Here is a 25,968-nt window from a genome sequence, read left to right as displayed (position 1 = left end):
ATACCAGTCTCCCTGTGGAGAGTCCCCAAAAGAGCACATGACTTCTCACAGCAAGGACACATGGCAATCACTTCATGTCTGGCCTACAGGGCAATCCAGCAAAAACGGCACTAGGAAGTCCAGAAAACAGAGGGCATAGAGCACAGCTACTGGAGGCCTAAGGAATTCCAATGCAGTCCTAAATGAAAGGAACATGCTGAATCAGAGATACACAGTAACAACCCCAGGGGCAGCAAGAGATGGTTGAGTTTTGCAGGAAATTTCGTAAGACTGCTAGATCTGTACAGTGATTAAGAAAGGGAACAGAAAAAATTTTGGTGGGACTCACACCTACCTCAGTGGCAGAAAACATTATAATCAGCCAGGGCCTGCTCCTCTGTAACAGGACAAGAGAGACCCAAGTTACCGTTGCATGAACCCAAGCACAAGTTCCAGCTAACCCTAATGCCCCATGGTTCCACACTCACCTGGATGGTAGTAGTCATAAACTCTGACATGTCCTGGCTTCAGGTTGGTCACTCCAATTTCCTGTTCTAGATGCAGGACATATGTCTCAGACTTATGGCCCAACTGGAGGAGAAGGGCAAATGACAGTTCACTTACTTAAGAGCTGTGTCCAGTATTCCTCAACTACATTTGATCCTAAACAGGCAGTAACAACTTTATGGAATCAAAGATAGGATGTCAAGATAATCTTGAACACCCTATAATACCCTCTGCTATCCCAGCCTTGGATTCTCCTCATAGCTCTGCTAATGTCCTCCACTCCCATCCTGCAGCTTCTCTAGCGGCACACACATACCTTGTCCAAGTAGATGGCAACACCTGCTTGTGTTTCCTCAGTTCTTCTCACAAGGTGCCAGTGTTGCAACTGGGACAGGAGAGCAAAGGAAAGAACTAACTTGGATCTTTTGAACAGGCAAGTTTGAGACATCCCAGCAAGGTTTATCTAAGTCTGAATGGGCAAATTCTCATCCATTCATTTCCAGACTTATGTTGGCTCTCAACTCTTCCAGGCTGAGCTTCTTGCAGGGCCACTCACCTGCAAGACCCCAACATAGGAGCACAGGAACATAGGATAGCTGTAAAGAATTTCCCGAGCCAGTTGAGCAAGAAGGATCACCACCCTTGAGGCGCAAGGAAGGAGTTGACAAAAAATATTCATATTTAGTTCTAGTGGCAGAGGGCAAGAAATGGTGAGATTGCTCAAAAGAGCCAGACAATCCTGGCTACATAACCTCCCTCTCCCTTGGGGCATGAATGATCCCACTGACACCACATGATTATACTGATTCCAGGCTTCTTACAGACGTCCTGGATTCTGGAGCCACGATGAATCCAGACAGCAGAGAGACCTCCACAATCACCATATTGGAAGTGGGTCTCTTCCCAGTGTAGCTGGGGAAAAAAAATCAAATAATCAGAGGGTCCCTCCCAGCTCCTCCTTCCCTCCACCCCCATATCACATATGCAGGACCTTTCATCAGGCAGCCAAGTTAAGACCAGGACAAAGCAGCCACACCCTAAGATGGCTGCACTTCTCTGCACACTCCCAATCTGAGGTGATCTAGTTCTACTCCTCGCCCTAGCAAGAATAAAACCACTTAGAAACTCTTTCCCAAAGATGCCTATATCTTTCCTTCCCACCTCTTCTGTTTGCCAAATTCACCCTCTGAACCTTCTGCCCGAAATGTCAGGTGCCTCCATTGCATCCAAGAAGCACCCCTGCAGTTCTCCAGCCATGCCTGGCCTTCCTTCTCAACTGGGGCTGTGTCTTTGTAGTCACCTGACATCAACATAGACAGTAACAGAGTATATATTATCCTTGGTGCAATTGACTGGCTTGGTTTTCACTCGCAAGGCAAAGGATGTGGAGGCCTGTGGGGAGAGCGTGTTGTACCTCAGTACCATCTGCAGAGAGAGATTAAAAAAAAAAGGGAGAATAAGACCTGGATAACTGGTTCAATATCACCTATCATACCTCTTCACTTACTACTCTAATCCTTAAACTATGGACCACAGATAAGTTACTAGAAAAACCATACACAAAGAACAGGACTTACACTCCTTCCAACACCACAAATAAAGACCCCTCAAAATGCAAACCTTCCATGATCCTTCCAGATGGGGTTCCTTTTCCTCTCTGTTATGCTTGAAACTAGTCAGGCACAAAGCACTCGAACTGCTATGGAGGATTTCCATTCATTGATTGGAATGACTCTGGGAACCATGGAATATCACATTTGTATTCATTAGATCTCAGAGTCTCCCATGCCACAAAGACTTATTACAGAGTACAAAGGCTCGAACTGAAGCCTATTAATGTACATTTCCTTGCATGCAATTGCAAGAGAGACTCTGATAAGATAATGAGCAATAGGTTGACATAGCACTGTCTGCTATGTAAAGGGGAAACCTACCCGGGTAAAGACGCAACAGCTGCCATGGACCTGCACAGAGAACTTTCCTGGAATTTCTGTCAGTGCCATCTCCTGCACCAAAAGCCGGTTCTGATTGGAGATTTGGAACTTCATCCCAAAGCCTCGTTGGGATTTCACACTCACTTCTGCAACCCCTTTTGTGCTGTATGTCAGTGCTGCATACTTGGCCAAGGCCTGCAGAGCAACTACTGTGTCCTGAAGAAGAAGAAAAAATTCCATGTTTACACATTTGTCCTTTTAGGGATCTCCAGTTGTGAGACCCAAGACACTTAAACTAAGCCTCCTGAGGGTCTCTGTGCTCAAGGACCTTTTCCTCCAAGCATTCATACTGTTAACAATCACATTTGCACAGATATTGCAGAGATCCTTTCTCAAGGCATACTGCCTTCCCCAAGCCTGTGTTACCTGTGTTGAGGCAAACCCTCCATAAGCATTCTGCTGCCTGTTAAGCCAGGCAACAATGCCAGATGCTCTAAGGAGATCAGTCTGTGTGACATTTGGCTTGGAGAGCAGAGCCAAGAGGACATAGGCTGTCAATTCTACATCTACAGAAAGTGGCTGTAACCAAGGGCTGGTGCTGGATGTATTTGATGGGGTCTCACTCCAGTGGATCTGCCCATCTGAAAAAAAGAAGAGCGTGGATAGCATTGAGGGCTGTCAAGAATGAAATCCTAAGGCCTAGAAGGCACATTGGCTAGGGTGCACAAAAAACAGAGTAAATATCCCTTGGGTATATACATCACCAGGTGAACCTCAATTCCTTGTATGCAACATCTGTTCTCCAATGCCCAACACTCTAAATTATATATTCAAGACCCATTTTTCAAAGTGATGTCCAAAAATTAATATGCCAATAATCTGCATACACAGAAACTCCCAGACATCTTGTCCCTCCACTATCATGCTTGCCAGGCCTGCTAGCTACCTGATAATAACTAGCTACACACTAGCAAGTCCTGAGGGTCAGGCACTACAAGAGGTGGGGTAGCTTGCCTGCTGGTCTGGCACTTTGAAATTCTGCATAAGAAACCCCACTTTTCTCAGGGTCTAACCTTCACTTCAGGAACCCACAAGAGCCTAGAGATTTCAAATAAATCAGTGCCCACACCATAGTACTGTCAGCATGTAGCTTAAGTTTACAGACTAGTTTTCTGAAACACCAGACAGAAATTAAGACCAAGGTTATGGTCCTTTCAGCTTGTGTGTGACCAAGGCTCATAAAGGCTAACTGTCCCTTCTCTGATGTTCACCTGGGACTGAGGCTCCATACCTTCTCTGATTGCCTTTCGATCAAGTATATCGAGTAGTTCTTGCATGTGACGAGTGTCCTTAGCCAGGGCGAAGGTATAGGCCAGCAAGGCCTGTGTGTAAGTGCTGGTAATTTTAGGAAGAGAAGGAGTAATACAGCCCAGAGCTTTTTGCACCACTTTGCTCTACAGAGAAGACATACATTGACATTGGTCATGCAGATACATATACATGTACGTGGCAGGCAAACTCAAGATATACAAGCAAAAGGATGCATTACATATGTTGACATAGAAAGCATCTTTAAAATTCAATTCTGTGTCTCAGTAGGGTCAAGCCTGCACTGTTCCCTTAATTTCACCATTGCACCACTAAGCAACGTATCTCCAGCTCTATGCTGAAAGTGTTTGACAGAGATCTCTTGGCTACCTCTTCTTATTTGGTCACAGGCTTCAGCAGTGCTGTCAGTGAATGAATCCTCTTACTGCTGCAGCATCAACCCACATCTTATTTTCCAGGTTACAATATAATAAAAGCAAAAATAAACAATTCCAAATGCTTATACCTACCCTGGTAACGAAGACCATTGTGTTCAACTTATTTCTACAGTGCCTTACAAGGTCACTTGGATTTTCCAGTTTCATTGGAACATCAATACGCTATTATCAGGGAGGAGTAAATGCACTGGTCTCAGCAGTACTGTGTTCCAGCATTTAGCTACACCCTTCCAAGCATGAGCCAAAGGCTCAGTGGGGTTTCCTGACCCATATTTGTGCATGTCCATGATTTTGTGGTCCCCCTCTTCCAGTGGCCTCTTTTCAAGTACAGTGAGGATCAAACAGGTGTTGCATTTAAAATTTATTCTTACACATGACCTGCTACTTATATCTTTCCCTTCTAGAAGGGAGAAAAGGTAATGTCTTTGTCACTTGGGTGCTTTCTAGAAAATGGCGTAGTACTGCTGGGTGCAGCCACTGATTCACAGATACGCTTATTATACCTACACATTAAGTAATAAAGTTCCTATAATCAAACTGTCATTTTTTAAAATTTGTTCTCTTCTGGTAAAATAAAGTGGGATAGCTAAGCTACACTTCCATCCATAAAAATAAATAAATAAATAAATAAATATCCTTGTTTTCTGCTGTTATATGCAATACAGCACACAGCACAGCAATGTTTGTATTTTGTAAATGACTAGAGCTAAGAATGGATTAGAGCAAGCCTGTGGCTTTTGTTCAGCATCTCCCTTATTATTCTTTTTTTTTCTTAAATCACTTAAATCACAGAAGGCTAAAATGGAGGTAACAGCACTGGTCTTCATACAACTATGAAAATTCTAGCAAAAACTGTTGAAGTATCAACTATGATTTGCCAACTATTAACATACATCGTAATATGTTGTCTAGGAAGAGTTTAATATGTATTATTAGCCTTCTGGCTCTGGTATCTCCTGGTGAAATTAATATAAGGACTGACAGTGGCACTCTAGTGGAATTCTTTTCATATTTACTGTACTCATCATGGTGTGGCATGTCATGGTGTTCACAATTGTGTGCTGTACAGAAGCATGTAGCTACCCTGTAAGCAGTCATGTGCCACATACAGAGCTGCTTCTCTATAGCATGCAATTTTTTCCCAGCCAATATAAACAATTCGGGTTGTTGCAAGGAGTAGAGTCATCTTTGAGACTACCTTAACTTTTGTCATACAAAGCCTGCCTGAATATAAATTTATTCAGGATTGTATAAAACTTCCCCAACATTTCAATGCCTAAATGACTTTCATGAATCTTTTAAATATGTTTGTAGGGAAAAACATGTTCTGTTCTGAACCACACTGAGTACATTAACTTTTGGAGGACATCCTCAAACTCTGAGGATTTTGACCACCACAGATTGTGTCTTCTTATAAAATCATTTATAATTCTACTAATGAAACTTCCTGGGTGCTATAACAGGCTTTATCTTTCCCACTTCATCTATCACAGATCTACTCAGCAAATTCCTTTACTGGGGCCAAGATGAGCACTATAAGATATGTTTTAAATTGCTTGGCTGTCATTACTTACGACTACTTTTTCATGGTCATGAATGTTTTATCTAAAAACAATGGTCTTTGAATGTGTGTTCAACTGAATAACTGGTTACTTTCAGACCAAAAATTTCTTTTAAATTTCTGCAGTAAAAACATGTTCCTCTTTCTGAGATAAAAATTATTTTGTGAACTTCTCTGCAGCATGAGAAATTCTCTGAGGTCTCCTACTTTAAGATAATTCAGGTTTTCGAGCATTACAAAGATCAGAACACTGCTCAGCCTCTGTGGATTCACTCTGCACACTGCACTTCATCATGCAAACTGCTGTGAGGTTTTGAGGTCTCCTTTTGGGGATATTTCTCATGGATCTGGAGCACAATTTGTTTTCTTCTCACTCCCCACTTTCCTTCTCAAATTACAAAACTGGCTTTAAATATTTATTACAAACTCTTCTTTCATTTTGATTTTGCACTAGGATGAAAGTCCTTGTCCTTCATTCTGCTGTGGAGCACAATAAATGTCAAATATTTGTGATTCAGTTTCATAAAAGCCTCTTCCTTTCATGTCAACTGAAACACAGACATTTCACAGAATCACCAAATCAAATAATTCAAGTTTGGAAGGACCTCAGGAAGTCTCTAATCCAACCCCTTGCTCTGAGCAGAGACAGTTCTGAGATCAGGCTAGGTTGTTCAGCTATATATTCTGTTGAGTCTCAAAAACCTCCAAGAATGGAGATTGCTAAACATGTCTAGGCAATCCATTCCAATACTTGATTGTCCTCATGGTAAAAAGAACAGGTGATCTAAAGGATGTCTGTTGCAAAGAAGAAGATTAATTTCCAGCTGTGTCCCTTTCTTCTGTGCCCAAATCTTGCAACTATAATGAAAAGTACTGCTCTTCCACTTGTTATATTTTAAGAAAATTTTGCTTCTCAATTTCTTAAGCATTTTAGTTGATTATATTTTTTAATTGCCAGTATTACAGAGTCTAGTAATTAATTATGATCCTCAGCACTTGTAAGGGGGTCTCCGTCATTATTATTTGGGTATGCAATTCTGATTTCTCTTAGTTCATAATATGTACCTCTCCATAGCACTTCTTTTACAGACTTCCAGTGTCTGCTAAGTAAAACACATTAAAATATTATTATGGCTGTTTATTTGACTGCCAAAGGAGCAACTCCCACCCCTGCTCCCGAAGAAATCATTACTATCTGTGTATAGTGCTGTGTATAGAGCATCGGAAAGCAAGGAACAGGTGAAAAAACAAGAATTAGCAAGGTCTGGAACATAGGCATGCTGTCTAGCCATGAACTCCTACAGCTCTTAGTAACATAACTCTACCTTCCCTCCCTCGTCAACAATACCCTCCCCAGGGCATAGTCAAGGTCTTTTTGTGAGAAATTACAAGTCCTTCCTTCCCCACCCCATTACTTTGTCCATGAACCTCTCCAGGATGCTCTCACGCAGGCCTCAGTATTCCCCTGAGGCCTTCAGGATTCAGATCTGAAGGCAAGAGCATGGGAAAGAATCCTGGTGTTTACCTTTGGTGTCTCTCCTCTCTCTAAGTATGCAGCAGTGATGTAGGCAGCCAAGGGGACTTCTCCATCCACACCTCCCTACATAAATATAAACATGTGCAAACATCCAAAAAGCTGGCAAGGGACATACAGAGGCCTGAAGCTTTTCAGAAAAGGTCTCGCCTTTTCCTGTCTTATTCACATGCAAAAGATCAAAACAATACACAAAACTAAACTAAAAAAAAAAAAAAAAAGAGTCCTGTTGGTACACTTAAGAAAAACTGCTTTAAATGGGTCCTTGAAGGTGCTGTGGTTCCTACCTTAATGACTGCATGGAAAAGGTGGCCTACATTTCTGAAGCAACCATTGGGAAGCTGATGGAACTCCAGCCACTTGAGAGCAGCTTGAATGCCCCTGTTGTCCAGGAAGATGTATGGTTTGGCTTGGGCAAAGCATTTGACCACAAATGCAGTTAGCCTGGTTGGGGAGAGAACAGAAAAGACAAGGCATATGAGTGGGAACAAAAGCAGCTGAAATAGAATAAATGAGAAGGAGAGGGGAGAATAAGCAGGGAGGAAAAAGAATCTAGAGAGAAACTGAGAAAGAGGAAGAAAACTGCAAGTCTGAAACATTTCGGGTTAGATATGACAGAAAGAATTCAGTGCAGAAAGCTGCCCACCCTCCAGACCATCAGACTGTCAGATACTAGGGGAAAAGAACCCAGGGCTTACCAAGTATTACCATATTCATCCCTGGTACCAAATTCACTATAGGAACCATCAGGGTGTTGATACTGCAGCTGTATCTGGTACCCTAGGAAGTACAGCAGGACTTTAGTACTCAGACCTCAGAATGATATTTGCAATTAGATCATTGGGCAGGTGATTGGGGATGTTAACATATTAAGTGGTAGAGAACCCTTGGGAGATTATGCGCCAGGGGATTATTTGTAGGGTGAACACAGAGGTAGAAAAGGAAGACGGGCCTGAAATCCTTGCCATTGCTCAGGAATCTTGTAGCCCTCTCTTTGATCTCTGGGGTCAGCTGTCTCGTCTTCTCCAGGTACTGCAGCACATAGACAATAGGGGCAAACAGCACCATGTTCTGCTCTCCACAGCCATGGGGTATCTGCACCAGGTGGTCCAGGTTCTGCAGAGCTGTCCCCATCAGATCACCTGAAACAGAGGTTAGGATTTGCTGGGCCAGGCAATTGGCTATTCACCTCTGGCAATCTGTGACCAGTCTCTAGTAGCACATCGGGCAACTCAGCCCCAGAAGAGCAGAGCACATGCAGCTCTGTCCAGTCCTTTTTGCCCTGCATCTTGGATGCAGACATTCGCATTCCAGCAGGGAAAGCCATTAAAAAGAATGACTTCTCCCCTGTTACATGTTTTAGCCCATCTGGAACCAGGAAACACAGTTACATAAATGGGAGACAAAAGGCAGTGGAGCCTCAGAAATTGTTGGAAAGGTTTAGGTGGTTTGGGCTTAGTCTTTCCTAGATACATGGGATGTGGAAAGGTATTATCAAAACTGAATTCCTTACCAGTGACTGACATGGTGGCTCTGACGGAACCTTCAATGACATTTAGAGGCAACATCAGAGACACAGACTCTTGTGCTGGATTCCCTGGTATCAGGAGCAAGGTGTGTTAGGAGGACAGAAAGAAAGAAATTTTGACAAAAAAGAACATTCAAAATCCCCAGGATATCTCTGTTCATGACTGTTCTGTGCTAATATCCCATTTTCCTGTCACAGAGTTTCCAGATCACCCCACAAATTCTGTCCCATCTCACCCTCAGCTTCCTCTGTCCACCTCATCATGACTGCTCTGACCTGGCAGGCTTCCTTCTCAAAAAGAAGAGAAGCAAGTTTTTTTGCCTAGAAAAACTCTATGGCAAAAGCCACCTTCCTGCTTTTCTTTAAATAAGCTACTGCATTTCATTTCAGATTTCAGTTGCAGTGCTATGTCTTCTCCATGTTCCTTGTGCTCTCAAAATCTTCTACTTGTTCCATCATATACCATAAACTTCAAGACAGCAGCAGAAATCCAAAGTCACATCCTCCAGCCTGGCCAAGTTCAGTAGTCCGGGTTCATTTCCACTGGTTACATTGGACACATTTGTATCAGGGATGTTTATGCTTAAGGACTGTATCCCCCTGTTCTAATCAGAAGAAGCTACTGGTGGCTTCATAACTAAAGTATGCCTTTGACAAGCTTAAACAGTTTGACAGAGGAAAATATTCCCCAAAGTGGAAAGACCCAGAAGGTAGCTAGCCAGGAAGAAAAGGGATGAGCACACTGAAAGGGGAAAATGATGTACCTTTTTTGGGACACAGGATGGAGCTGTGCACCTTCTCTATCAACACTCCCTCTGGCTGTTGGAGCATATAAAAGTAATATTAATGAACAGACAGGCAAGAAGCAGAATTACATGTGGAGTAGAAGTAGGTATGGACAAAGCCCAGGTTCAGGCTCAATCACCATATTGAGTAATATCGCTGTCACATACAAAATTAAAATTATTTTTAATTTTTCATTTTTAATTATTTTATTTTATCACGTATTATTTTAATTATTTAATTATTTCAATTCCAGATTAAAAAATGACATGTATTTTCAGAATAACCTGAATTCTGAATGTATGTGAAACAGATGCTTTAAATTCAGTGGAGAGGTAAGGAGGCTCAGCTAAAGACAGAGGACATGGAAGAGGGTATGTGCTTAAAATTTTCTATTTAGAAGCCTGACCACAAGCGGAAGAACGGAGTGGAGAATAATTCCACACCTCCCACATCCATCAGCCTTCATGGCTGAGCTCAATTCAGGGCTTGAGTCTTTAATTACATGCCTTGAATAGCAAGGGGCACCTCCCAAAATTGACCTGTACAACATCTGGGGATTGTACAAGCCCACTTGTAGATCTAGGTAATAGAAGAGTTTGTCTGACCCGAACTACAAGTAGTTTGGTGATTGTATCTTTCTGTCCTTGGGCTGGGACAACCGGTATCTCTTTGCCACAGAGCTCTTCGGTGGCCACAGCCTCTGTGCTCAGGGTGAAGTTCATTAGTCCTGAAAATAAAGAAACATTTAGTGCAGCAAGTATCTTGTAAGAAAGAACTTTCAGCTAGTACATGTTAAGTCATCTGTTAGCCATGAAAAATTGGATCAGAGCCCTGTATGGTGGGAGGTTCTATATCTCCCACCACAGAGTTACGGATATTTAAGTTTTTAAGATGAATACAAACCTTCAAGTTAACAAGACACACACCCCACTTCCTTTACTTCATGTCAGCTCTTACAAAGCATCTCCACCTTGGCCTCATCCGTTCCCAACTCTACCACCCCAGTTCCCTGTTATCCTCACCCAGTTGCTTAGCTGTGACACTCCAATGAAATGTCTTAGCTTCATTGGCACACAAGCAGCTGCTGTAGACAGTGTAGACACAGTCTTTGCATGGCTTTAGCTGAAAGCCCGTCGACTTCTCTAGGGTCACCTGGATCTGAAGGGGCAGCAGGGATGAGAGATAGTGATGAAACACATATCAGTTTTCCAAAAATAGGCCATGGACCTTAGCCATTCCCTACCCACCTATACCCTGCTTTCCTTGCAGAACCTCTGATAGGGCTCACCTTCATGCATTGCTGCAAGTAGTTGAAGACTACAGCCTTCAACATGAAGGTCTCCCACTGGATCACAGAAGATGGCAGTGTGAGATCCACAAGAAAGGGCTTGAAAACAAGCAGGCTGGAGGTTGGTGCAAGTCCAAAGCCATGATGTCCTGTGCAGAACATCCCTGCCTTCCATTCTGTGACAGTGTCAGGAACAGTTACAGTGATATTCTTGTTCCCACTGGGACTGAGAAGTGGATAGTAAGAGAAACTTTTAACAGAATCTCATTTTATGCAGCAACAGGTGACCTGATCTGCACTCTCCTCCCCAGTACATCCAGTTTGCTAGCCTAACTCAGAACTTTACTGAAATTATAGCCCTCAAGGTACAGAAAAAAAAAACCCAGGGACACATCATTCAACTGAATTAGACCCATGCACACCATCCTATGAGCAGCTGAGGACAGAATATTCACAGCATCTATTTTAGATGTCCAATTTAGGCAGCTCATTTCCACCTCTGCCTCAGCTGCTTACAGCAACAGAACAACAATTTGACAGGGGATTACAGGCCTGGAAGAAGCTCTCAGTCACTGTCATTATTTTCCACAGAGAGTACTTTCCCTTTGTACATCTAAAATGCTTTACAGCTGTTACATCTTCAGTTGCTCAGATCAGGCTAGTGGACAAATTGCGTAGGAGATATCTTCTGGTAGCCAGTGAGTGAAAAGATAGATGTAGCTGGAATTACAGGGGAGGCGAGAAGGGCAGGGTTAGAGTGGGGAAGGGGGCGTATCTCAACTGTGCAGCTGTCAAACAACAAATTCTTAAAGTTAGAAGTGACAAATCTACAAAAATCCCTCCCCTGAAGCTCAGTGGAAAATGGCCTCCCACAGCAGCCCTTTGCTCCCTCTCATCTGTGATTTACTACACACTCTTACAATAAATTTTGAAAACACCTGCTTCCTGCTCACATGGGGAATCCTGGAGGTATAGGGAGCAGCAAGAAGGAAGGGCAGCAGAAATGCCAGATAGAAACTCCCTCTCTGGGACAAAAAGCATGCACAAGCCATCTAGAATTTACCCCATGTTGCCCTGTCAGCACTACCCTCCAAACCCAAGCACTTGCTCTCTCTCAGTGGTGCTGGTCTTCTCCCTGAGGGAACCCTGCCCACTCCCTGAGGTGTCAGCCTTTCTCTCAGGATAGAATTTGCAGTCCTGTTACAGAGTGCCATATGAATCAGCTTCTCTTATATCCCAGAATACATCCCATGTGCCCAGTTTGAGAACTGCTAGCCCATCGGACTACTATAATTTGACTACAGACAGTAAAATAAATCTTTTCACTACACCACACCTACTTTCCTATAAACACATGCAGCCTGCTTCCATGAATGGATACTACTTCTGTATCATCATTGAGGAAAGAAATCTGCACTGGATACAGATATCAACACTAATGAGAAACAGCCTAATAATCATAGAATCATAGAATGCTTAAGGTTGGAAGGGACCTCTAGAGGTCATCTAGTCCAACAATCCTGCACACACAGGGTCACCTAGGGCACGTGGCACAGGACTGCATCCAAGCGGGTTTTAAAGGTCTCCAGAGTCTCCAGAGAAGGAGACTCCACAGCCTCTCTTGGCAACCTGTTCCAGTGTTCCATCACCCTCACTGTTAAGAAATTTTTCCTTAAGTTCCCGTGGAACTTTTGATGCTTCAGTTTCTGGCCGTTTCCTCTAGTTCTATCAGTGGCCAGCACTCAAAAGACGCCAGCACCATCCTCCTCACTGTCTCCCTTGAGGTACTTATAGACACTGATCAGGTCTCCTTTCAGCCTTCTCTTCTCCAGGCTGAGCCTGTTCTTTCAGTCTTTCCTCATAGGGCAGATGTTCCAGGCCCCTGATCATCCTTGTAGCCCTGCGCTGGACTCTCTCCAGCAGCTCCACATCCCTCTCGCACTGTGGAGCCCAGAACTGGACACAACACTCCAGAGTATATAATAGTCTCCATAATAACAGACTCCATTAGATGTGTCCTTAGGTGTCTTTCTCAGAAGCTTATAGTCTAAACCTGCTGCATCTGCTACCAACTCAGGTCATGTTAACCTACTCAGACTAGGCCCCTTCGCTTAATTTACTTACCCCACAGAATACAAATCCCATATCCAGGTTTCTGGGAAATACTTGTGAATTTTCTCTTCAGCTAGAGAAACAGGCAAATACTTAGCGGGCTGATAGGCAGTTGTTGTCAGATGTCCTGCCGGAAATAACAAAGACTCAGTTAGCACAGGATCCTTGAGTCCTAGTTTAGAGCAGATGAGTCGCAGCACAGCTCAGGATGCTCAGGCTTCAGGTCATCCAGTCAGCTTATAAGAAGCACTGTACTGAGACCTAAGGTGCTAGCCTAAAGTTTAAATTCACTTGCCTCATTTGACAGGACTCGGGTGCTTTGGAACTTGTGTTTGTAGGCACGCCAGGAAGGGCAAGTGGTTCTCTCAAAAATGAGATTTGGACTCTAGGCAACCCTCTAACATTTCAGAGCTGAAAACCATTAGTTCCAGACAGCCTCACTGTCTAATACAAAAGGCTTAGAGACACAAAATATTTTCCCTCTGCCATTTGCAAATACAGCAACTACTGCTTGTTGTCTGAAATGCAAGAAATCTTTCTACTGAAAGATAGAACATCCCATACATAAGAAAGAACAGTTGGTAAGTACTTACTCTTATATGCTTTATAGGGCTGGGCAAACATCAACGTGGGCCCTGTTCCCTTCAGCATAGTTGTTGATTGAGTAGTTAGACACACTCTTGGTTTCTTGATATTGGTGTTGGACAGAATTTTCAACCCCATTTCCTATAGGGAAAAAAAATTAAGGAATTGATGCACCAGAATCTTGTCTTCCCTTCTCTGCCCTCTACCTTATGGTTTCCTGTTCCCTTGCGCAGTGAGGACTTAGCTGTACTTCTGGCTTGATAAATTATTCTTTTGCTTCAGTTTAAGAAGGAAACATTCAGTTGTAAGACATTCTGAGTTTATTTATCTGTCCTGAGTCAAGCAAATTTTTCTTTTTCAAACATAAGTCATCTAGGTACTAGGTCTTATCTGCCTGCACAGTAAAATTCCTACTACATAATTAATCCTGGGCAAGCCAAATCCCTCAGTGAAACTGAATTAAATAATAAATGACATTGTCTATCATCAATATGCAGTAGCCATGCAACAAGTTTCTTCTTGGTCAACAATTTCAAGTAACTTATTCAAGGAACAAGTGAGTTATAAGTATCTAAAATTGACTTGTTCCCTATAATATGTGTAATGCCATCCCTAGGATATTGGTAAAGCTAGGGGATCACACATCTCTCAATTCATGGGTAACCCAATCAATCAACCATTATTACCTTGAATGCTGTAAACACATCAGGCTGACCAGAATCTGAAGACCCACACAAATCATCATCTTCAGACACTTGGTGCGGATACCCAGAGTTAAAAACAGATGGGAACAGTCCATAGATCTGTGAAAACACAAAACAGCAAACTACCAGTCAGTGCAAATAAAACCTGGTATTCAATTCCTCTAGCACATCCAAATCTGAATTGTTGCCATATATGAAAGCATGTCAGAAAGCAGACTCTCAGTCACTCTTCTCTGGTTCTCCTTTGAGAGAGCCAGTATGACCTGCTGAACTACTAAACATCAGATCAGACAACAGAACCTGAGTATGGATTTGCCACTGATGCACTGAGTGACCTTGAGTTTCTTTCCTGATGCCTGTCCTGTAATTCTCAATCATGCCACAGTGAGAGCAATACTGATCCCTCTAAGCAGTGCTTTGAATTCTCTGGGAAATAAGTTCTGCACAGATGCAATAGCCTATCTCTCTCTCTCTCTCTCTCTCCATCTTCATGTCAATATCAGGGAAGTAGAAGAAGTCAGAGAAGTCACTCACCATGGAGCTGCTGAGCTCTTTTTCTGGCTTTAGTAGAAAAACACTCTGATCTACAGCCCTGACAGCACATACAGACCCAGGAGTTGCCAGAAGTTGGAGATTGACCTCTGAATTAGGAAGGGTCTCAGCCTTTGAGAAGCTCAGCTCTACCTGGAGGAGAAAAACATATAAATGTAAGACAGGCAGAACATGAGTGAGAACTCTGCTGTCAGCCACTTCCTGAGCAGGGAGAGGTACTACATGAAGAAAGCTTCCAAGGACCCAAAGAATCTTCTAAGGATCCCCAGGAATATTTAAGAAAACATAGGCTGGAGTTTAGGCTGGAGTTCTGGAAGGAAGGACGACACATCACATGAAAGAGAGAAACAACTATCATCAGCACAACGCAACTAACAATACTGAAGATATTACTGTGTCAGAACACAGAACTTTCTCTGCCAAGTAAACCAGCCAGAAACCCCACAGCCTTCTTTCTGTTCCTTTTGGGGGTCTCAGATTTAAAAAAAAAAAAAAAAAAAAAAAAAAAAAAAGCCTAGTCTTTATCTCAAGACTCTTTGCAACAAGGAACAAGGCTGATCTCAGTCCTCAGAAGCTAGTCTTTGGAATTCAAGGCACAGCCAAGGAAGCAGATTCATAGAAATTTCACAATGAACACAAAACTACTACTTCCATCAGCCATTCACAACTGTCTATCCAGCATCAAATACCAGCAAGTCCAAGTGCCTGCTGAAGCAAAAGAGCAGCCCTTAGCTCTCCAAGCTCACACTCGCAGCTTACACTAATGCATTAAGTGTGTTAGGTTGAGATCCTACTGGGTTGTGCTTGTTATACAAGCCTACGAAGATGGATATATGCAAAAACTCCCTGCATCTCCCAACAGCCCCTCAAAATGTTCACTATATGCTTGCTCCATACATTACAGCACCCTTCACCATTCACATAGCGCAGTCACACAGCACTCCACACAGTATAAACCACACAGGGCTAAACATATTAAGTATGCTTCACAGTCTCTTCATTGATTGCCGTACATTGATTGCAGACATTTAGTCATACCCTCAGATATGACTCCTACCTTATTTCTGAAACACATGGAGACACTGAAGATAGTAGAATCAGCGATGATTTTTCCATTAGGAAAGATGACATAAACCACAAGTTTTGGAGCTGGGGCATAGATCGAGTTGAAGGTAAGAGGGATGGAGAAGGAGCCTTTCAGCACTAGATGGAGGGAAGAGAAAAGAAGAGAAAGAAGCAGTTTTGGTAATGGAAATGGACTTTGATCAGTTTTTGTCATCATTATATATATGCCTGTTTTAATTCCTTTTCTCAGGTCTTTCAGTTCCAAGGAGATTTCTGGAGATCACTGAAAAATCAGCATGTCTCTGGATCTTCTATTCAAGATCAACAGAATGATCTTTCTGATTCTTTTCACTGCCTCAACATGCTACTTGATGAAATGAAACAGCTACTTGGAGTTTTAGCTTAGATCCACAAAGCATGAGAGTCTTGGACATCATTCAGAGTCTCCCATCACCAAAAATCTCCCATCCTATCACTAAATAGAATGGTGATCTTTGTCCCAAAGCACTTTTATATAAAGAAAGGACAGATGGAGAAGCGGAAGACAGTGAGTCAACACCCATCAAGATTATAAACTACTCAACTACTCAAACTACTCCTATCTGCTTAAAGATTATTTGGAAGCACAACTGCAAATCAAAGGAGGAAGATTTTGAAAGAAGATAAGTCTGCAGCTTCATGTCCCTTGCAGGAGCAACAAAAGGAGACTTCTTTGAAAATACAGGCAACAGAGGTTGAACAGAGGTTGGGAAATGTTGAGTATTGACCTCTCCGTGACAAACAAAAGGCTAAGGAAAGCATGCAGGTTAGAAACACAAGAGGTTCTGATGCAATACAAATACAGCATTGCAAAGAAGCTTATACCATGTATCCAAGTGAGGAAATCACAGAACAGTGAGGGCTTGCTAGATATGAAAAAGAAGAATACACTTACTTCTTGGCAGCCCAACCCAAACAGTCTTCTGACCTGTGTGGACTATCCCTCCCTTCCCCATGACCTAGGGAAAAAGAAAGAGAACTATGCATATACATAGTAGCTTGCCTGCATACAAGGGCTAGTTTCTAAAATATTTCTATTCATCTGCCCCAGGGAAGACAAACAGCTGTTCAGGTATTGAATGTTCCCCAAATAATAAAGCTTTTGCACCCAGGAATACCCCTGGTATACCATTGCTACTCAGTTAGATAGATGCTGTGGCAGCAGCAACAAATACCACTTGGGGAAGGACAGATAAGGCACACATCTGCTCTGGACCTGTGCAGGGCCCAGGAGAAGGGTGCCACCTTTCCTCCTGTATCTACAGCCGTATGATCAAAACCAGAATCCAGTCCCATGATGGCTGAGAAAGGGCTACCTTTCCTGGTCTAAGACAAATTTATTGAGCATTAAGCTTGAAACTGTAGAGATGACACTTTTTGTGTCTTATGCTGACCCACCAGCACTTCCCCAGAAACTCACAAAGTAGGAAAAAATGACACGTTTAGGCCCATGTTCCAGGTCTTCCTGGTAAATTCTGAAGTCCACCTGGACAGCATGCTTTTTACCACAGGGTATCATTTCAGGCACATGGACAATAGTGAGGAAACTTCTGCTGGTGCTGTAGAATGGATGTACGGAATGAGTGGCTTTCTGGTAATTCAAATCAACTGTCCCAAGCTTTCTATCAGAATCTGAATGCAGAACACTTGCCTGGTGAGATTTAAACAAACAAACAAAAAACCCACAGTTACAGTCTAAAACTTTTCTGATGGGGAATGAGAACCAAGACCAGATATTCCAAGGCTGAAGATCACCTTAGCTGTGGCTTGGTAGGAAGTTTAGGATGGGCCTGAGCACTACCATCACACAGGTCTCTGTGTGAAGAGCTCATGAGTAGAGCAACTGGGATCAGAAGAAGTCAAGGTTCGGAACATGCTGAGGTGTTTCAGGTTTGAATTATGGTCCTTCAAGAGGGCAAAGTGGAGATGTCAATAGGGCAGTAACTAGCTCCAAGTTGCATGCTTATCCCTTGCACAGTCAGTGAGACAGACTTTTCCTCACCCACCTCCAGGGAGGCTGACGTACTGTTCCATGCAGTCGTGTTCAGGCTAAACGAAACTGTCCCAGAGTCCCCAGTGATGTATTCTTCCTGAAACCACTGCTCACCATAGTTTCCTATGAGAAGAACTTTTTTGTACTTCAGTGGCTTGCCTTGGTGATCGATGACTTTAATCTGAGAACACCATGGGGAAAGAAGGGAGCCCAAAAGTGTCTAATCAGTGGCCGGAATATCTTACTTCCCCAAGTCAATAGCAGCATTTCCCAGATTAGCCCTCCAGAACTAACAATATTATCAAAATTGTTACTGATTACCTGTTATATTTAATTTATGTTTCTCTGTTAATTCATCTGTATGATCCAGGTGTGATGAAACTCCTATACTCATGAAACAACCCCACCCCTCCCAAGCAAAAGGCCTCCCAGCTGCTGCAATTCCAAATGATTGATGTTTCCCAAAAGCTTATTTGGCAAATGACAGTCTTGGGAGAATAGGGAATCTCACTTTTGATGATTCAAGATTTTTTTTCTGTGAGTCACGCCCTCCCAAGGCTTTTGCTGGAGCACAACCAGGCATTTTTAGATAATGGTCATTATGAACACATTGTTCATTCTCTATTCTCCAAAGGGCTGTAGCAGAGAATTACCTTCCCCCTGTACATGTCTCCAGCATGGTAGTAAGAATTCATATCCTCAAACAAGGCCACCCCACTGATCTTGGATATGAATAATTTCTGGGAAGCATTGACCTGTATCTCTGAGTAGAAGCAAAAAGACAGAAATGTAAGAGAGTGAGCTAGGAAACCAGGCACACTCAGCAATTACCTTGCAGAACAACCCACTGGTAATAATGTTGTGCATGTTTGGTTGCATGCGCACTGCATGCCAGGGAGACTGATTTGCCCAGAGCTGTGGGTATCTGGTGCTCCTCCCAGTTGCTTCTAGCCCTTAGAAAGGGCCCTAAACTTTACTGCATGAAACTAGACCACAGGCACTCAGAGCAAGAGGGCCATGCCTTCAGGCACCAGTGGCTCTGTCCATATCTTCATTAGACTGCAGGCCCCAGCGTGCTTAGAGAGCCAGGCCCAGAGCCCTTGCAAGCGTGAAGTTCTATGGTGTTCCTGATAACGTCTTTGTATCGTCATAGGCTTTTCTCAGCCTCTATAGACATTTCCAGTTACCTGAGCCATTTTCCACAAGTGAAGCCTCTACAAGTATGCTATCCTGATAGTGCCAGAAGTCTTGGCTAAAGGAAGACAGAGTCACGTTTGTGAAAAAGCATCCCATTTTGTCTGTCTGAAAAGAGAGAGAAAGGAAATAAAGACTCCACAAGGCAATTATGTTAGAAATTATCCAAAGGTGAGAGAAACAGCATGAAATTCCTTTTCACAAGGGGTTTGCCTGCTCTGTAAAGGACTGTGAAAGGCTAATCTGATTCAGAGAGACGCAAGAGGTGGCATTTGGCATTCCCCTCTGAAGACTCCTCGTACTAAATCTTTTTTTTCCTTTTCTGTGCAGTTTGGTCCTTCTAAGAAGACAGTACACCCCAAGAAACACACTTAAGTGCACAGAAAAAAACCCAAATGTATTCTTTAACACTTTCCAGAGCACACTATTACATCAGCTGATATGCAGGTCAGAGCCAGTCCTTGTTTAAAACAGCAGTTATTCCTTGAAGCAAGGGACTGTGCAGAAAAACCAAACATTAGGTCAAAGACGTCAAGGTCCAGCTTCCATCAAAAAATCAGGTAAGTGGTCAAACTAACAGCCACAGAAGAGGCCTATTGTGAGGTGTAGCAGGAAATGGAACTAGAGAAGGAGGAAATATAAGCCTTGAGGACCAAAGAAAGATGCACATCTCACACTCTAATAGCCTTGTGCTATTTTGAGAATTAACTGCTCTGTGAGGATGCTGGACCTCACCCTTCTCCACAGAGTGAATAACAAGAGTGAAGCTCTAAGCAGTTTTTATAGGGTCTATGAAATTCTTGTCTTTGAGCAGAATAAGGCCTCCTGGAGTGTCACATGGGTTTTGGAGGTGGGGATTGGTTACTGCCTTTTGTGTGCAACAGAGAAATCAGAACCATCAGGATGCTGTCCTCAAGAAAGAAAGGCTTCTTTGAAGAAGCGTGGTTTTTCCTCTGGCCCTGGGTTTCCAGATATTACTATAGGTTGAATAAAATAAGCTGCAGCTCCATTTGAAAATATCAGATGGTACAGATGGCAGTCAGAAATGTAGAACAGGCATGTGATACATACCAGGTCACAGTTGCCAGACAGTTACTAAGAGGCAGCACCTACAGGCTCCATGGCCAAGCAGCCAAAACTATGGGGCAACATCACTATTTTTTCAGCTGAAGCCACCAGCATTGTCTTGCCTCACCCTGTGTCTTAGCATAAACATCACTGAATGGGATTCAGCTCCTGCTAAGCAGCTCACCTGGTTGTTGAATTCCTGACAGAGATCAGATTTTGAAGCATTGTACAAGAATGAGGCTGTTTTCTGACAAAGACTCACATGTACCATCCCCTGGACACCCTTCCCATAGGTATATCTGTTTGGGAGAGAAAAGAAAGGAAGAGACACTTATACACAGTGAGAGAACACAGGGTTCTCTCAAATAGAGTTGGTCTGCATATATTGCGAAACAATTTATTCATGGATATTCACAATGTAGCACAGTGGCAGCTGTAGAGCAAGCACAAGAGGCCTGAAGCACTAAACAGGGTCAGGCTTGGACACTGCAATGATGGGAGAACTTCAAATTAAATATCATAGCTGGATGATAAGTTATGACTTCCAAGAGCGCCCACACTGCCCTTTCCCATTATCTTTGTCCATGATAAGGTATCCAAGGACTCTATTCTCAGAAACCGGAGTACTGTAGGTGCTGACTAGGTTCTGACTTGGCATACACTGCTACACTTTCAGTCAGCATCAGCTATGATACTCCCAGGATACACAGGAGGCATTTGCCATAACTAGAAGCATGGGTATTTCAGAATATTCATTTACTGTTAAGGCTGTTAAGCCTAGTGCTAGCCTTAGACTGTAATTAGGGCAATTACTTTTTTCTTCTCCATAGATTCCCATAGGGCATAATTCGAAAAGGCTTTCCTTCATTTCCCATAAATTTGTTCTACAGTGAGATTAATATCAAACATCTGCCATGCTCTATCCCACAAATATCTGCTTGCCAAAGAGTAAGTTGTTGCTCCATCTTGGACTTCTGGAATATTTTTAGAGTAGGAACATTAAAGTAACAAAAGGATGCCTCAACAATGATCATGTTACATCAGGGTGCTGAAATACCTGCCTTGGAAGATCCTGGCCTCCTGTAAGAGATCTGTAGTAATTTTTTCCTGAAATCCACAGTTTTACATGACCAACTTATGCTCAGGTTAGGGTGGAATTTAACACAGGGCCCATATTTCTGAGAAGAATCCTCACCTGCCACAAACGCGGAGTGGAAAGGTTTTATCTAGTGCATAAATCTGAATTGGCCCCTCAAAGAACATGTCAAATTTTGGCAGCCCTGGAAGGAAGAGACAGAGAACTGTAAGGAAAGATGTCCATGAACAGCTGGTCCAGAGAATAAACGTAAAGACAGATTGTGGTGGATTGAAAGACAGGAAATAGGGTGGGAAGATGGTGGTAAGAAGGATAAAGGGAAGGTTACTGTTGGCTATCTTAAGAGATTTGGGTGCAGTTCTTGGATGACTGCCCCTTCCCAAACTAAAATCCAAGCAAGTCTATGATCCTCTATTTCCTTCTGAGAAGAAATTAGCCTCCTGGTGCAGGTAACTAAGGGATGAGAGAGAAGTGGGATAGTACTATGCTTATGACTTTCTTGAAAAGACAATTCTTATAACTTTGTCTTGTCTGATACAGAGATCTGCAGAAGTTAACATTATCAAAGCTCTAGGACCATGCACAACACTCCTCCCACACACTGACCCAAGGTCCAAAAGCTGTCACTCTTCTGAGCCTCAGCTTGGGCCCTTTTCTGTAACAGATGTTACTGCTTTTCCAATCTATTCTTGGGATGGTTATCTTGGGATAACTATTCTGCTTTCTGGATCAAAGTATGAGTTCTTCTTTGCAACTCAGATAGTACACTCTCCCCCACTCATACCATACTCCTGAACAGAGAAGCTGGCAAATGCCTTCCCCTTGGTTACGTTGATGACATATGTCCCCAGCACAGGCTCATGAGTTAGCTGGAAAGACAGGTCTGCAATGCCATCTTGGGGCATCACATCCAGCCACTGTCCTATGCGGTTGTTCTTAGGGTCCTACATCCACAAAAGAGAAGAAGAAGCAGTGTTTTTCTCCATGTTCAGTATAGTCTATGTTCAATAAATGTTGAAGATAATGTAATGCTAGATTCTTCTCGCATTTGGTTTTCCATCTACACTTCTCTAAAATCTCATCTCAAGAAATGATTCTTTACAATTCTAACCTCTTATCATAAAGGCCTAAATTGATCACATATCCACATTCTTGCAAGTCTGGAATGTAATGTAATGTAATTTTTACAAAAGACACCGAAACTGTAGGGAGTATGTTAGTTTAAGAAAACTTGAAGCTCTACCAGTCCAGTCACAGGTCTAAAATCTACAAAGATTTTAATATAAATAGTACGTTGAAATGGCTGCAATCTATAATACTAGATTTCAGTATCACTCACCTGGATAAATAGGGAAAACTGGAGAGAAAAAAAAAAGGCAAAACATTAGAAGAGATAAAAACATGCCTGCAACACACACAACATACTTCATATAACTTTGCCTTCTGTCCGAATTATCACCTCTTATTCTAGCTACTTTCCTCTGGACACTCATCAGCCCTGGCCCAGGGGTGGATGTGAGGGATAAGGAAAAGTTGGAACTATGGCAGAGGAGCTGGGAAGAAAGGGAGTAGCATTTAAGCATGGAATAATGTAGCCTTTTCTACAGCCCCCCAAGTGTCGCTTACCGAGTCATTGAGTCCCATGAAGTCCTCGTCCAGAGTCACAATACGAAATTTCACTGAAGTCAAGAAAATCAGGGAATATATTTAACTGACCATATCAGATCTCAGTCCTTCCCTCAGAGCACATCTCTGCTCTGCCTTTCTACCCTGGTTCTATCTCTATTGTATATATGTATTTGCAGTAACACCTAACACAGACTTTCACACATGGAGGATTTGGGCCATGTAAGATGCATAGTCACCACAAACTAGATGTCATAAACACTGAAAATATCACTGCAAATGAGACACTTCTTAAAACCTTTCTGCTAGGACTGTTCATGAATCTCAAGCTACAGTAGTCTCTCCATGAAGTGTTACTAGCCCCCAGAGTCTAGGCCATACATGCTCCTGTCTACAGCTCTCACCTGTCTGCCCTGGATAATAGATGGGCTTGTCCGTCTGGATGAAAATGCCACTGCTTGCCTTGTGGATCAGGACCTTCTTCTTCTCCTCAATACTGACCTCTCGGCCTGTGATGGTCAGAATTACAGTAGCAATTTCCTCTGTGCCATCAACTGGAGGTGCAACCTATACAGATAGAGGAGAGCATGCAGCCCCCAAGTAATGTTCTGATGGCCCTGAGCTGGAATTCATGGCAAGGTGGAAGAGATAACCAATCCCTTCTCTTACGTCCCAGGATATCCCCTCAAACATCCAGACCCAGATTATTTTCAGCTCTTACTCACTACACTGTACACTACACTGTAGCAGCAGACCCTGTGGGCCATGGTCTACATCCCTTTTATCACTGGCTCAGGAGTTTTGCCTTGCTCTGAGGACAAGGAGGTGACTGAAACCTTTGGTTCTCCAAACATGGCGAGGAAGATGCCTCAGAGGGCAGGTGCCAGAAAGGTGGGAGATGGTAGCACAGAAGACAGAAAGCAGTCTGTAATATAGCCTCAAATGCTAGACTTCCACGACTTACCAAACACGTATGAGCAAGAAAGCCACATTATGGCCAGAGCAAATCACAGGATTTTCCTGTCTCCAGCAACTTCAGCATAGAAAATGTATAATAGAAGGGTTATGGTTTACACAAGCCTTCCTTATCCTAGATCTTAAATTCTCACCAACAATGAATGAACTCTAACAAGCACATTCATTCCCATCCAATTGCTTTTGTTGTTGTCTCTCTCCAGAAAGACATGCAAGTCACCATTTCTCCAAGCTCTCCCCAAGTCCTAGCTATGGAGTTGTGCAAGGCCTTCATAGAAAAACCTACTTCGCTTGGGCTGGAATAGAGGAAAAAGATAGATTCTTCTTGTGTATCCAGAATGATGGTAGAGTGCAACAAATGAAATTAAAAGTTAGATCCAAAGGAGGACTGTTGATCAAGGGATGCTGTGCTGGGCTACCTCTTGATAGGTACCACCCACCCTCCTCCTAGAAGACTTACTCCAAGGTGAAGTGAAGCCTGTCTGGGAGTATTTACAGTTCTTGAAGAGAGAATCAACAATGGCATTTGCCTGTTATAGCTCACCAAGAACTTAGTGCACTTGAAGGTCTTCTCTTTCTGAATGGTTTCTTGCATTAACATATCACGTCCTGCAGAGCGCTCCAGGACCAGATTCACTTGAATCTTTGCTTCATAGCAGGTGATATGAAGGCAGGCAACTTGGGTGGATGGGTAGCGGAGATCTGCAGGGATCACTGCCAGGTAATGTCTGGGGAAGGGCAGAAGATGACATCAGCAGTGACATTAATATGAGGGCTCAGAGATGCAAAAGAGCTTTGCAGTTGCACAGTCCCCCACTGGAGCAGCCCACCACTGGAGAATTCCTCACTGCTATGCAAAGACTTCAGTCAACATTCAAAAGCAAGCAATCCCCTTGAGAGGGCTGCCTCAGTGCTATTGAGAAATAGTTTCAGTATGATTACAGTATGATGTTCTATTCAACTCCTTTACCTTATTCATCTCCAAAACTCCTCAAAATAACCCCTTGGGTGTCTGCGGTCTTCCGGCAGAGTTGGATTCATAGCACAGCAATCTAGATACCAGTGATGTGATCTGGCATGGAAACTAGAGAAACAAATATACCTGGGCCTAAGTTCTTATATGGAAGTCTCCCCACTCCTTCTTTACCTCAAAAAGTCTTCTATTTAAACTTACAGGAGTTGCTCTAATGCAAGACATGGAAACGAAGATAAGAGACTCCGCTGCCTTTTGGGTTCATCAGAAACAGCAAGAAGTAGGATAGCTGGCTGCGTGGAATATGGTATATCTACCTAGTCTTATGCCGTTATGAAGAGGACTAAAACAGAAGTTCAGCATCACTCACAGTCGGTGAAAAGCAGCTGCAAGGTGGAGCAGAAGGCTCAGGAGAATGGCTGTCCACATCCTTGGAGGCTCTTGCTGCCCAACCTCCAAAGGTCTTCTTCCTCTTAGATCACTGAGGCTGCTTTTTTGAGGGTAATTTCTTTCTAGGACAGCCTAAATGGACAGATGGAATGGAGGAGGAGCCACCTTCTCCCCACCTCTTTCTCTCTCCTGACATTTTACTCAACAGCAGTATAGAGGGGTATACTGTGCCAAACATCCCATAACCAATAGAAGCCTGTCTGGCTGCCATCCACCAGTAGTTCAGAACATCCTCTTCTAAAAGGTTCCCATGGAGACATTTGACCACAATGGCTATTCATGAAAAGAAAAAAAAAAAAGAAAAAAAAGAAAAAAAAAGAAAAAAAAAACAAGAAAGAGAAGACAGAGAGAGAGAGGGGACTGCTCAGTGACCCAGTCCAGGTCCTGATCACCTGTCACTCACGTCCCTTTGTTTCAGCTGGAAATGTATTGCTGCTATTCAGCCAACAGCATGCAGTAGGTAGTGCTGTTGTTTGGGACAGAGGGTTCAGCAGCTCCACAAGATCACATTATGCGTTTATAACTCTCCTTTGGGATTTAGAGATCCTGTTAGACTTAAGAACATAGAAAAGTTCCTTGTTCATGCACAGGGTAGCACAGTATCAACACTGCCACCAGTCAACACCCACTAATTAGTAAATGATGGTCCCAGT

At 43.0% G+C, this 25,968-nt stretch overlaps 1 protein-coding gene across 1 annotated transcript; it reads right to left on the bottom strand.

The window, feature by feature from the left end:
- Positions 1-335: 335 nt before the first annotated feature.
- LOC104580211 (alpha-2-macroglobulin-like protein 1) lies at positions 336-25,617 on the bottom strand. Its single transcript, XM_088531350.1, has 35 exons — positions 25,236-25,617; positions 24,437-24,620; positions 23,322-23,484; positions 22,918-22,970; positions 22,631-22,648; positions 22,076-22,235; positions 21,391-21,475; positions 20,380-20,494; positions 19,121-19,235; positions 18,587-18,696; positions 17,947-18,114; positions 17,361-17,591; positions 16,836-16,899; positions 15,894-16,039; positions 14,819-14,968; positions 14,267-14,383; positions 13,589-13,721; positions 13,008-13,122; positions 10,884-11,109; positions 10,618-10,753; positions 10,201-10,322; positions 9,574-9,628; positions 8,795-8,878; positions 8,247-8,423; positions 7,980-8,061; positions 7,569-7,725; positions 7,273-7,347; positions 3,712-3,874; positions 2,847-3,061; positions 2,421-2,636; positions 1,787-1,911; positions 1,308-1,398; positions 803-871; positions 468-570; positions 336-376 (listed from the first exon to the last, which is right to left on the bottom strand). The coding sequence occupies exons 1-35, from the start codon at positions 25,292-25,294 to the stop codon at positions 336-338; spliced, it is 4,323 nt and encodes a 1,440-aa protein (XP_088387476.1). The 5' UTR covers positions 25,295-25,617.
- Positions 25,618-25,968: the final 351 nt, after the last annotated feature.

The sequence above is a fragment of the Tinamus guttatus genome, unplaced genomic scaffold (genome assembly GCF_059628265.1).
Source record: "Tinamus guttatus ecotype Peru unplaced genomic scaffold, ASM5962826v1 Tinamus_guttatus_pri_ptg000408l, whole genome shotgun sequence".
NCBI lineage: Eukaryota > Metazoa > Chordata > Aves > Tinamiformes > Tinamidae > Tinamus > Tinamus guttatus.
This window is presented reverse-complemented; position numbering and strand designations above follow the sequence as displayed.

What these genes read in the sequence shown, in the direction of transcription:
- LOC104580211 (XM_088531350.1), bottom strand. Translation starts at nt 25,294, where the DNA reads ATGTGGACAGCCATTCTCCTGAGCCTTCTGCTCCACCTTGCAGCTGCT. An exon ending in ATGTGTTTACAGCATTCAAG is followed by an intron (nt 13,722 to 14,266) that starts GTAATAATGGTT and finishes TTTTCCCTATAG; the next exon opens with GAAATGGGGTTGAAAATTCT. An exon ending in CATCCTGTGTCCCAAAAAAG is followed by an intron (nt 8,879 to 9,573) that starts GTACATCATTTT and finishes TCCTGATACCAG; the next exon opens with GGAATCCAGCACAAGAGTCT.